The sequence below is a fragment of the Serinus canaria genome, chromosome 14, assembly GCF_022539315.1.
Source record: "Serinus canaria isolate serCan28SL12 chromosome 14, serCan2020, whole genome shotgun sequence".
NCBI classification, from domain to species: domain Eukaryota; kingdom Metazoa; phylum Chordata; class Aves; order Passeriformes; family Fringillidae; genus Serinus; species Serinus canaria.
In genome coordinates this window covers 6,378,471-6,391,767 of record NC_066328.1, presented here as the reverse complement: position 1 = coordinate 6,391,767, position 13,297 = coordinate 6,378,471, and the positions used below count along the sequence as shown (strand labels likewise).

The window sequence follows — 13,297 nt, the reverse complement described above, 5'->3', positions numbered from 1 at the left end:
GGGCTGGACAGGGCTTTGAACAACGTGGGACAGTGGAAGGTGTCCCTGCCCATGGCAGGGGTGTTGGAACAAGATGGGCTTTAAGGTCTCTTCTTTCCTGAACCATTCTGTGATTCTGTATAATGCAGAGCAGAGTACTTGGCATGCAAAATGAACCATGGGTCATTGGGCTGAGAGTATTTTTCAGTGAACTAACATAGTTTGGATTTTTTATGTTCTCATGGATTAAAGGAAATAGTGGGTGGCCTCTTTCCTCTTCTGAAACGTGGGGGCTGACGTGAGAGTCCCACTCCTTTGAATGGCTCCATGGGTGGAGTAGGTCACTGCAGAGCTCTGGAGGGATTGTTTAGCCTGCAATTACACAAGTACTAGGTCACAATCCATCTGTAAATTTTCCTTCAGAGGGAGTGCAGTATTATACAGGGCCTAACAGCACAAGAAGCTTGGTGAATAAAAAGGAACAGCTGCCAGAAATACTATAATGTAATTTATTTTAAACACAGACACTCACTAGTAGAAAAACCCTCAACATTGAACTGCTTTGCTCTCTAGATTAGGCAAAATTATCTTGCGTAATAAATGGAAACTTTTCTACTTCCTCCTGGTGTTAAAGTAATGGTTAATTTATACATTACTTCTAAAACTGTGGCTATTTCTGTCTCAAGAATCTCTCTCCACAGTAATAATTTCTGCCTGTTACAGGTAACATCAATGTGATGGTCAATAAAAGACTGTATGGACTGCATGTGAGGAACAGGAATGTGTTTGGGAATACCACTGTGCACAATCTCACTGTTGCCATGGTTCAGAATGGCAGTCAGGCAATCCCAGGGGAGGCAAGACTGAAAGGACACCTGGAACTGAGTAAAGAGAAGAAAAGGGGGCTGGCTAGCTTCCAGGTGGATGAGAAGGCTCTTTCTGTAGATTTTGTCAGTATCATGGATCGTGGGCACGGCAGAGTCAGTGGGACTTTCACACATAATGTCGACTTATTAAAAAATGCAGGTAGGAACAAAATCTGACTTGATGGTGTGGTCTAACAAGGTGAGTTTATCTAAATGACTGCTGACCAGTGGAAACAGATGAGTTGTGTTTACTCACACCAGAACAAAATGTGTTCTAGACAGCAGCATTCTTTTTAATATTGTTGAGAAAATACCATAAAATGGACACAGAAATAGTTCAAAGAGTTTTGAAATACTTCAGAGTAAATTATTTCTCTCTTCTACATCTGTATTCTTGCACAGCATCTAAGCTGACCAGTTCCTCTAAGTATAGCTTTATGCCAGGTATTTCCAAAGAAAAGCTGTGGATTTTCATGAACTGAAGTTATCAGTAATTTTGCATGAGTTCCTTTGGACAGAATAAATCTTTTCTGCATCTTTTTGACAGCTGACTACTGGAGTTGGACACAATACCAATTAGTAAATATCTTTTATTAAGAAAAGGAAAGTTCTTGATTTCCAAAGTGCATGCCACATTTTAATTTAGCAGTCCCTTTTCAATATGATTTTCACCTGGTAGGTAATGTCCTTCTATAAATATCAGTTAAGTGATCCCACTCTATATAAAGGTGTGTAAAAAATACAGAAGGCTTCTTTTGATCTATAATACATCTTTGTAGTCTGTAATGACAACCCAGAAGTGCTGTGTTGATTTTATTTCCTTCCCTGTCAATAGGGTTGCCTTTGGATGGCATTCTTACTGCTGTGTGTGAGCATGGCACAGGAAATCACACCATCGCCATAGCCCTGCAGAGTGGCAGTGAAAGGTTGGTTGCTGTGTTTGAGGGGCACAGAGTGGCCACAGAGCCTCCAACATCCCAGCTGTCTGTGAGCTTAAAGCACAACATCTCAAAGATAAAGAAACGTGGCATCCCTTTTGTTTTAGAAGCTGCTGGCTATTATGAGGTAAGAAGAGATCTGCCTGGGAAAGTTTAATTTCTGACAGGACAATTTGTGTATATATAATAACTCTAGGCTTTTCCTGTGCACTCTATATATTTATTTTAGAAGCTGCTCTGTTTTTGAGATGTATTAAATTCCTGAGTGAAAGAAAGGTGTTGTCTGGCTCCTTGCCATACTGTGGACCTGTCATCTGAGTTCTTGGAGCTGAATCTAGACTAAATGAGATGCTACATTCAGTTCTCATTTAAGTGAAGTGCTTTGCTGCATATGAATATATGTCTTCTCCAATTTTATTATTCCCCTATAAATGGCAAGTGGACCAGCAGGCCTAAGGCTTGCATCTGGTACTGGATTTAACTGGTCCTGGTGTTTAGCATGGCTTTCCCTTTGGGAATTCCTACCCACAGAAGCATTGTGGACCATGATTCCTGGTATGGTGTTGCTTGGCCACTCTTCTCTGTATCTGCATTTCTGCTATGGATCTGTTAATATTACAGCTCTTTTGCATTGCAGATTATTGTTCCATAAAAGAAGAGTTCAAATAGTTTGCTGTCTCAGACATCCACTGAAAAGCTCAAGTCACTCACATGCTTATATTTGGGTGGCTTCAACCACTGTGGTAGGGTGAGACACAGAGCTGTGCAAAGAATTCTAAACAGTTCCTTTGCCTTGATTTTTAATAGTTCCAGTGCTTTAATTGCTTGTGCCTGAGGTCTTAAATCCTTCAGGGTATTGAATGCTCTCAATATGTTTTGGAGCCAGAAGGAATTATTGATACACTGCATTTAGAAGGTCTGGCATAGCACTAAAATCTCTATTTGAAATGAGGCTGCCTTGATGAATTTGCACTTTTATTTTACCAGTGCTGCCACCCTGACACAGGCTGTGATGTTTAAGCACAGTGCAACACACTCTGCCTTTCCCAGCTGTTGCTGGGATGTTGTTGTTTGTTTCTTTCCATGATTTGGTTTCTTTTGTACATAGAATTTCTCCAGAAAGATTGCTGCAGGGATAACAACCATAGTGGAGGCAGAGCAGCTCAAGATTGAAATAGCAAAGAAAACCACTGACACTGCTATGGAAATTTCTCTTTCAATTCACCATGATGTGGGAGGACTGATGGACATTGTTCCACATGTACTAGAGGTTTGCAGAAATTCTGCCGTTTATTTTAATGTATTTAGTGCACTAAACACTAAACTGTTTATCTTTTTGAAACAGAACTCTAACCTTCAATCAATGTTTTGGTGCCTTCATCCATTTGATCCTTAAAGCAACCTTGTAACTTGCTCCTTTGAATTTTAGTCCTCCCTGCTTTTATTCATTTTCTGAATGTGCTTTGTTGACAACATCAACAGGTTGCTTGCAGTGGAGAATCTGCTAACAAACAACTTTCTGGCCTTTGCAATGGTGCAATTGCATTTCATCATTTTGAGGTACTTGCTTCATTTATAAACTTTGCTCTCAACAGCATAGTGTCTTAACTACTATGGAGGGAATAAGTACTGAAAGTGTCAGACATGTAGAAATGGATTTGAGCTTCCTGGAAGTTTTGTGTGCACTTTCAAATATTTTCATTAATAATTGGTTTGGGTTTTCTTCCTGTTATTTCTCTTATGGAACTCCAAAATAAAGATTTGAGTCCATCTCTCTGTTTGTTTCAGCATTTATAATTATGTAGGATGAATACAAAATGGTGTAGGGAATAGTTCTCTTCTAGTAATATGAGCTTTTAAAAACAGTATGTGACCTGACAGGAAAGCAAACTTGACCACAGTTTTCTGTAATTTTTCAGACTCCAGCAAGAGTTTCACTGAATGGGTCAATATTTACCAGCAACTTCACTGTCATCCTCTTTGGACATATTTCTTTTCACAACATATTTGCCTGCCTACAACTCTATGCCACCAGTAACATCCATCCTCATTTAGAAATTGACTTCCAGCATTCTTTGCCTTTACTTCATTCTCTGGGAATTGCCAGAGAGAACCAACTGAAGGTGTCAGCCATGAGAAGTGACAAGTACAAGGGCATCCTTGGAATTGTCCTTGGGCCTTGCATTTTGGAAGCTGATGGGGAACTGAGCCTGGCAGGCAATGAGACAGGATGGGTACTTGCTTTTAGAAACAAGTGCATCAGTCTAGAGGTAAGCCCAGATTGTTTTCTGCATGCCCTTCCAATCTGTATATTTCAGATCACTGACTCACAAAAACTGTCTCCTGACACATTTATGCATAGGCCACATTTGATCATTAAAGTTCTGACAGAGCAATGAGTCAGAGCATTTGCAGGGGGAAGTGATAATTTGAAATAATACAATAGTAGGTGTTACTGCTGTTGCCATAAAAATGTTGCTTAATAATAGTTTATTAATTAAAATAAACTTTTGTCCTAAAATCTAGTGAAAAGCATGTCCTTTCAGTTTGAAAATGTGGAGGTTAAGGTTTTTTTCTTCTACATTAGTTATGAAAAGATTATTTGGGGATTTATTCTTCTTTTCCCCCTCCCCCCATTTAGCTTTTTTTCAGTTTTTTTCACAGAGAAATTTCTGATTTCTCATGAAACAAGCTGCCTTGTATGGTCCTTCCCAAACACAGATTGTTTCAGAAAGAAGGAATGCTTTCTGATTAATTAGGAAAAAAATGAGAAGACGGTTTGCTTTGTGTGTTTTAAATTGTGTAATCTTTTCTGTTGTAGGGGATGGGGTTGCCTCGTGCTGCAGTCTTGGGGGGCTCATTTCAACAGAACATCTGCAACGTGGGCTTGTTAATGAACCTTCAGTGTGATGGCAGAGCAGTGGATGTGCAGATAGACACCTCCTGCCAGCATGAATACACACTCCAAGGGATGCTCAAGCATTCATTTCCTTGGCTCAGCCAGATTGGGCTGCCTTTTGAAAACTCAGTGCTGTTCTCTGCAGCCACAGACTCCACCACAGAGGGCATTTTCCTGCTGCAGGCTGGCACATGCAGACTGAGGGCTAGAGGGGATCTCCATATTCAGAGTAAAGCTTACTGGACACTGGAAACAGAAACAGAATGTCAACTTCTGCAGGTAGCTCTGGGAAGCTTTTACAGAGAGTTTGGGGATCAAATGAAGGCCTTGTGGGTTTTAGCTAACATGGCACTGCTGGAGTGTTGGGAAGGCACTCTAAAGGCACGCCTGTCCCACAGCATTATCAAAGGGCAGTGTCTCACACATCCTGCTCCCAGGTGCTCTCTGAAGGCTGAGATCAGTTCAGCCTTCGCTGACTGTTGCCTTCGCAGGCCGACACTGCCCTCTAAGGCTGGACAGCAGTATTAGCCTGCACTCTGTCAGAAATACATTCCCTGGCCTGTGAGCTTTATATCGAGAGAACTTCCTTGCTTTTTCCAGTTAGCCTCACTGACTACATTGGAAAGAATGACTATTGCAAAATCAGGGTTTTTTCCTAGATGTTCATGGGCATTTATATTTTGCTTTCAAATCCTCAAACTGAGTAACTTCCTCAACTACAAAGTGGTAAAATAAAAATGACAGCAAACTTGTAGTGAAAAGGGAATGAAAAACCCCTTAAAGTATTAAAAATAGTAGAATTTTCAGTGTTTGTAGAAATCCTTTGCCAGAATGGGAAGAAACCTTTCATTTGGGATGTTGCACAAGACAAGCTGGAAGTTCAATTATTAAAAAAAACAAACCTTCTACAACCAGCAGGCCTAAGGCTTGCATCTGGTACTGGATTTAACTAGTCCTGGTGTTTATCATGGCTTTCCCTTTCAGCTGCAAGAATGTCTGTTAGGCCTATGATTTTTTGTACATTAATTTGTTTGAAAACTGAGATTGGTGTGGTCTGGATGAAGCACAGAATGTTTAGTAAACTTTGCCAATATGGAGAAACAGGTATTTGGTGGTTTTTGTAAATGTAAAAACATCATAAAAATGAAGAAGTTGTGAATTCTGCAGGACAGTCCTTAAATCTTCCATCTGGTCCTATTCAGGAAAAATCACCATCTTTCTTGTTGAGGGGGAGAAAAATGGCAGCTTGGAGATTGTTTGTTTTGTCTCTGAAATTGTATCATATAATATACACTTGTCCTAAAGTGTTTGTGTATTCCAAAAGATTTTTTATTTAAATCTTGATAGGATCTCAGTTTCCCAACTCAGTCACGGCTCACAGGATCTATTCAGAAAGACAAATGCCAGGCAGAGCTGCTCTCTGTCCTGGAAACAGAAGGCAAAACTGCCCATCTTGAAGTGAGAGCAGAGTGCAAGCCAAAGATGGCTCTGGAAATTCAGTTCAGGCACGACCTCCCCCAGCTGAGGGAAATCCCAAGGGAAAATGAGCTATCCATCACTGCACGGAAACACTTAAAATATCTTATTGGAGTTGGAATGAAACTGGGTGCGTGTGAGCTTCACATGAATGGGGACTTTGACCCCGAAAAGAACCTGCAGTGGAAAATGCTTATAGAAAACAAATGCCAAACAATTCAGGTATGGAAAATAATTTTCTCCTTTAATGTTGAATTTATACATCTAAGCTAGTATAATGCTTTGTACCTGCTAAAGTCAAAAGACAATAATCTAAGTACTTCAAAGAGGTAGCATAGAAATAATAAAAACATTCTCTTTAAATGTTGCATCTTACTTCTGGAGCCAGTCATTCACTGTTTTTTTCATACGGCATATGCCAAATTTTCTGTTAATCAGTGCCTGTAGATAATGGACTTGCTTGTACTAGCTCTGATGTGTTTTCTAAAAGATGATTGAGAGCTCTGAAGGGTTTTTCTGTTGAGAAATTATGATTATTCAAAGTTGTCTCTCAAGATTTCTGAAACATCCTGTGTCTATGCTGCCTGATATACTTGATTTTACAGCTAGGTGATTAAAGTTACTATTAGGAATTAAGTTTCAGAGCTATAATGCATTTGTGGTTAAGTGCTAAAGTGGTGATTTTTAAAAGTTCTTTCTTTCTTTTACAGGATCTTGGAGCACCAATGAAAATTGATGGCTCAGGCTATCTTTTGATGGATAAAATGAGCCTAGATTCACAGACACTGATCACTGTTGATGAAAGTAAATTCCGAGGACTCTTTATACTAAAAGTCACTGATGTGAGTACCCTGCAGGCTGTTGGAGTGTGTAAACAAAGTGCTGAGTAATGTACCCTAACCTATGTTATTTGGAATAAATAGTCAAGCTTAAGTAATAAATGCCAGAATAAAAATTAAGTAATGAAGTCTTTGAAAATCTGGCACCTTCAACGTGCAGTAACTGATGCATAGGATAATAGGATGTAGGCTCTGGCACTTCCTGAATAATTTCCTTGTTATGCTCTTTATGTGTAAATTTTTGTTGCTTGTATTCTACTGTTGGATGTTCTTTACATCACTGTGATTTAGCCTGCAAAATAATAGGCAGTGATTAATTGAGACACTGCTGTTTGTTTATTCAGTGAGACAGCAGCACAGGGAAGGCTGTGAATCTCTTGCTTTTCTGTTGACAATTACAAGTTTGGATTCTCTTGTCATCAGAGCAAGAGAGCAGAGAACAACACAAGTACCTGTTTCCTCAGGTGCTTCACTTTCCTGCCATCACTGGTAATTTCTGCATGTTTCTGTGCCATAGAGAAACAACATAGCTAGTGGGAGTTTAATTCCTGTTAAATGTAGGACAGACAGATTTTTGGTTTGAGCTCTGTATTGCAGTGATCTTTGGGTTCTACGCATGCTTTGCTCTCTGTGCTGTGAAATATTAACAGGAAAGGCAAGAGCTGGATGCAGTACTAACCCATAACATCCAAAGAGCTGCTGACAGTGGCATTCCCATGAAGATGTTACTTGATGTGATATCAGAAAAAAACAGTGACTTCTATAAAGGATTTATTAATTTCTGTGTGAACAACAAGCAAGTAAGTGTCTTCTCCAAATCAGTAATATGTGAAATAGAAGTTGAAGTGAGCTAATTGATTTGGTAAATATTGTTTCTGCAGACAATCCAAATGCAAAACTTAGGCAGGGCTGGGTTAGTTCTAAAGGCCTGTATTAAAGGAAGGCAGTACCTTTCAGCCAGTCCTTCTGTGCAATTGCTCCTTGCAACAAATTTGACATCAGCAAAGATTCTTGACTCTCGTTTGTAAATGATCTCAAACCTTCCTTATCAAGAATCTTCACTCGGTGTAACATATTCCCTTTTAAAGTACAAAGCTGTAACTCCTAAAAAAAATTAGACAATTCTTCACCATAAAGTTTTCATAGTTTTCATAATTTTATTCTAATGTGTGATTAGTCCAATGATTATGGTTATTCAGGGAAGTCTCCATGTCAGAGATGTGCCACAGTTAACTTTTGTCATATTTACTTGAACTGAGCAGATTACAGAAGAACTGAACTTTGTCCAGAAGTTGGATGTTGTGTCTCTTAACTACAAACTTACTCATAACATAGACACATTGAAGACTTTGCAAATAAAAGACAGGATTGAGTTACAGGTAGGTTATCAACCTGGAGCCATGGCACGAGGGGGACAGCAGCTGGGGAAGTGAGATGGCAAAGAGCAGCAGGTGTAGGTGGGACTTGACATGTTTGCTGTTTTGGTGACGGGGAGTCCAGAAGTTCAGTTTGTTCTCATGGGAGGATAGTTTAGACCAAGACTTTCCACATGCTTGGGGCTGGAGGTTGCTCCCAGTGTGGAGTGAGAGGAGGGCACTGCATTTGTGGGTCTGACAGAACTGCAGTGTCCCCTGGACACACAGGGCAGAGGGGAGCACTGCTGGCATTTTACTGGGCCCTTTCCAAATGATATTTTCCTTCTGAACTCTGATTACCTGGCATATTTTTTTATCTTAGAAACACAAGACTTATTAACCATGTAACTGAATAGCATTAAAGCAAGGCCATACTTGAGAATACATGTTAAATGGTTGAATTCTAAAATAAAAGAGACATTTGTAACTATGTTGTGTTGTGTTATAAAATGATACAAGATGCATCTTTGACAAATCTTTGAGATTACACTGTCTCAACCAAAGAAAGAACCCTTACCAGCAGGAGCTTTAATTTTTACAATTCTGTCTTTTCACAATTTACTTTTGTTGCACTCAGGCTATCTTGAACCTCAAAGTCACCAGGAGCTTTAGTTTGCAAGTGCTTTATGGTGCTCACCTAACAGTTCTTGAAGGACAAATTGAGGAGTTTGAAACAAGTACCAACATAACAGGGAATTTTCATCACTCTTTGCCATGGCTGCTACAAGCCAGAGTCCCATCATCTCTACAGGTAGTTTTGGGGTTTTGTTGTTTTGTTTGGGTTTTTTTCTGTTTTTAATTTTGACTATTGTCCTGTATAAGGATGTAATTCAAGGTCATGGCTTGAATGAAAACTCCCATTTAGTAAGGTACAGGACGGGAGCTGGGATTTTCTCCTATTTAAAACTGTGGATGCCTAAAACCTGAACTACTGAAATAGAAAGTTTCTCCTTGACTGCTTTTTGAACAAGACTCTTCCATTCTGATCAGAGGTAGCAGAGTGGGTACTGTTGATATTGTAACTCTGCAGGTCACCTTGAGCACATTGCACCAGGGACTGGAGTATTGCTCCTATACTCTTTAATGGGAATTTTAATACTGAAAGAAGTGTTTCTTAGGGTACTATTTTCAGAGAAGTACTGGAGTACCTACCATCTGGTAAATATTGTCACTGGGTGTATATTAAGTATCCTTTATAAGAAGGAAGTTGTGTTTGTGGGATATAAAGAACCTAATGAAAATTTGCCATAGATCAGTGAGGCTTGCATGGCTTGACATTCATTCAGTTGAATGAGCTTCATACTTGAAAGTGAAAGATGATTAATGAAAGGCCAAGAGACATTTTGTTAATGGATAAATTTTGACATGAAATTTTGTTAATAAATTTCTTTCACTTCCATTTTCTTCTGTCTTAAAACTAAATAATATTCAAATGTTGTTTTGAGAACTTACATTTATATGTCATTTTTAGATAGATGTGGTTTTTCAAGGGAGAAACACTACTCAAGAGAGATATGTGCACATTGCAGCTGGAGAAACATCAATCACATACATCATAAACTCCTATTATGTTGGCCACCAAGTGGATGTGTTCTGCCAGAGTGTGCACAGCAGTGAGGTACTCCAGGCATCTGGCTATCCTAAGGCAATCAACTTGATTTTCAGTTTACAGAAATCAGGTGGGTACCTGCCATTCCTGGCAGGTTTTTTATTCTCTAATAGCTCTATGAGGATGTTTCAGCTGTTCTTCATGGATGTTCTTCAACAGACTGAGATTGGCTGGTAGTACCTAAAAAGAGGCTTTATGTTGTTGTAAGTAAACTTGTCATTCTGAAACTGCATCTGTGATAAGTTGATGGAGCCAGCCTACCCTGAAAGCTTGCCCTGGCATAAATCCTATCTGCATATCTCTCTTACACTGTGATCAGGTACCCCCAGGGGAATATATTCATGTTGAAGAAAAATCAACAACTGTGCGAGCACAAAAGGGCAGGAATTACTGAGGTTAGCAGGCACTGAATCAACACTAATGTGAGTGGCATCATCTCCTTTCACCCATTCAGAAAAAAGCAACAGGACAAGAGGTTGTTCTCAGGATAGCCACAGTCACCATGTGATTTCTACCACAAACCCACCATTTCTGTGGGTTTTGTCTTACCTTAAAGAATTTGCAGGGTTTCACATCTCTTATCTCACTTTGATCTTTCAGCAGTCTCATATTCTCCTTTTCAAAAATGCAAAGCTGGTAGGACAGTAAGGAAAGGTCTCAGGGTCATGCTCTTTGGGCACTGCTGAGCTGCTACAGCTGGAACCAAAGGAGTCACTGGAGGTCAGAACAGCCCAGAGCTCTTGCCTGGAAGAGGCTGCTGCAGGCCAGGGATGCAGTTGGCTGTATGGATTAGTCAGCTCTAGCTGCACAAACATGTTCCTGACAGGAACTAACTTGCCACTTAACACTGGATGTGGGTACACAAGCTCTGTTACCACAAGACCTTGTAAGGACAAAGTTCAAGGACATCCAGAAAATCTCTGCCCTCCTCCAACCACAGGCTGAAGTTCTTGTAATCCTGAAAGATGACTTTGTTTTGATGAATGTGTTTAGCCAGCTAAAAGCTGGCTGGATTGATGTTATGCAGGCAGTACTAAAATTTCTCAAAAATTAGCTGCTCAAATTGGAACTGTTTTGTTCCTTCAATGTAGAAAACAAAGCCAAGACTGTCTGTGAAATCCAGTATGATGAGAAAGATATAACTGTGACTGTGGATGTTGACACAGACTTTGAACCCTTTGGCATATTTGTGTTCATGGCAGAGGTGAAGCATTCAATATCACTTCTCCATCACCTGGGACTTCCCTTCTTTTTTAAGGTAATGCACCTCAAAACCTTTGCTGTGCTTTGATGAAAGCTGTCACTTGAGTTACATTTGCATTAATCCAGAGCACTTCCAGTGGCTTCAGTGAAATTACTCCAGGTTTATATAAAAGCGCAGCTGAGAGCTGACTTGGCCAGTTTGTCTGAATCCTCATTTAACTTAAATACAGAGCTAGTGGTCTGTTTCTAAGGAAACTGGTCAGGTACCTAAAATGCCCATTTTCAGAGTTAATAATTTCAGGAAGGTAAGTATTTACTGTCACTTTGCAGCTGATAGGGCTCACAAAAGTAGAAAGAACTTTTGGTAGAAAACAGCTGTCCTTCATACCTAGAGAACTCCTTGCCTTGGTTAAACCACTTGTAGCACAAATACCTAAAATGCTTCAGTGTTGAATAAACAGAAGTAGATTTATATTCCAAACTACTTGATAGGATCAACAAAGGCTGTGTCTGTTTATCCCTTGGGAGAAAGAAGCATTATTTGCAATGTCCCCTTCCCTTCCACCTTCTCTTCAAGTAACAGGATGTGTAGCTAGGATGTAAGAAAAGATCAAGTATCCTGAACATAAACATTAGAACAATATTAAACCTGCATATGAAATATCATTGTTTCAAGGGAATATTTACTGCCAACCTTTTTCTGAAAGGCATAAGATATTTTCACTGCTTCTTCCCCATTAATATTTAGTGAAATGTCTTTTATCCTGTAAATGTTCAAATGAAAAAAAAAAAAAAAAAAAAGAAAAGCAGAGATGGTAATTCTTGTGGTGCCTTATTAATTCATAAAGTATGAGTATAACCAGGGGACTTCAGAAATTACTGTTCCCACAGACTTTGGCAAATACCAGTGTTGCTGTTGAAGTGTGGGAAATGGCCCTCATCTCTCCCAGAGAGGTTCTTTAGCATTTTCAGGATGAGGCTGTAGATGATGCAGCAGCTGTGGGAGGAATGCCCTGGACCAAAAAAAAAAAAAAAAAAAAAAAGCACAATTTCTTTCAGGTATATGAAACATGAGATTGTGGGAGACATAAACAAGAACCAGTAGCTTTAGACTTAAACCAGATCAGGGTACATTGAATGTAACACTAATATTTGTCAATAATGCAAATGAGTAGCTATGGAAACACACACAAAAAAAGGAAAACCACTCGTGAGGCTCTTGGTTTACATCTAGGAAGCATCCAGAAGGCCTGTCTGGAAGATAAACTTCAGTCAAGATGATGGTTTTAAATGAGTCAAGAGATTGTGCTCAGTTGAGGTGAAATGATGGGCAGAAGTTATGGCATGTGATTTGTTTATTTTCCCCCTCCACAGATGACAATTCAAGAAGTCATGACTGAAAATGAAACTGAAGGTGCTCTGAGGCTGACCTATGAACAAAACAAAAACTTCTCCTTTTCCATTAGCAGAAAAAAAGACCAGCAAGGGTAAAAGGGTCATTCTGAGCACTATAAAAAATGTCATTAGGCCACTGATTTCCATGGAATACAGTTACTGTAATAATCACCAAATCACTGGTGAAATGAATAACAAAACTTGGATAAAGTGAGTAGTCACACCAAACACTCTGTAAACCTCAGGGAGTTTCTGAAGGGCTGCAGACAGATTCTTCCCCTCACAGCTTGGGGCCTGTCTCTGCCTGCCCACACAGAATCCAAGTAGCAGATGTGAAAGAGTCCATAAAACTCTAGGCCTGCACCAGACAGGTACTTAAAAATATAACTTAACTTGACATAAATATTTAAATCTTATTAAATTGTTTTGGCACAGTTGAAACTTGTAAAATTATGGTGACTTGTTTTTCTAAGTTGGTGTCAGTATGGCTGTATCTGCACAAAACTGTAGGCTTTTAAGGGTGTTTAGAGGTGTGATATTTTTAGCCTTGGGGTATTTCAGATATTTCTTAAGTTTCTAGCAAAAAACCTTTGCACTGAAAAGTTTTGTAAGTTCTGTTAAAATCTCTAATCATTGTAAATTCTAAGTTTATAAACTATGACAGTGCTTGCAAAGTCA

General features: G+C 39.4%; 1 protein-coding gene across 1 annotated transcript in view; it reads left to right on the top strand.

The window, feature by feature from the left end:
• LOC103817726 (uncharacterized) overlaps positions 1–13,297 on the top strand; it is a 73,667-nt gene that overhangs the window by 37,944 nt on the left and 22,426 nt on the right. Inside the window, exons 38-49 of the mRNA XM_050980277.1 lie at positions 703–1,005; positions 1,681–1,910; positions 2,892–3,044; positions 3,703–4,017; positions 4,605–4,961; positions 6,030–6,380; positions 6,869–7,000; positions 7,648–7,797; positions 8,260–8,376; positions 8,990–9,163; positions 9,884–10,091; positions 11,113–11,225. Coding sequence (XP_050836234.1) covers positions 703–1,005; positions 1,681–1,910; positions 2,892–3,044; positions 3,703–4,017; positions 4,605–4,961; positions 6,030–6,380; positions 6,869–7,000; positions 7,648–7,797; positions 8,260–8,376; positions 8,990–9,163; positions 9,884–10,091; positions 11,113–11,225 — 2,603 coding nt within the window. The remainder of the gene's footprint in view (positions 1–702; positions 1,006–1,680; positions 1,911–2,891; positions 3,045–3,702; positions 4,018–4,604; positions 4,962–6,029; positions 6,381–6,868; positions 7,001–7,647; positions 7,798–8,259; positions 8,377–8,989; positions 9,164–9,883; positions 10,092–11,112; positions 11,226–13,297) is intronic.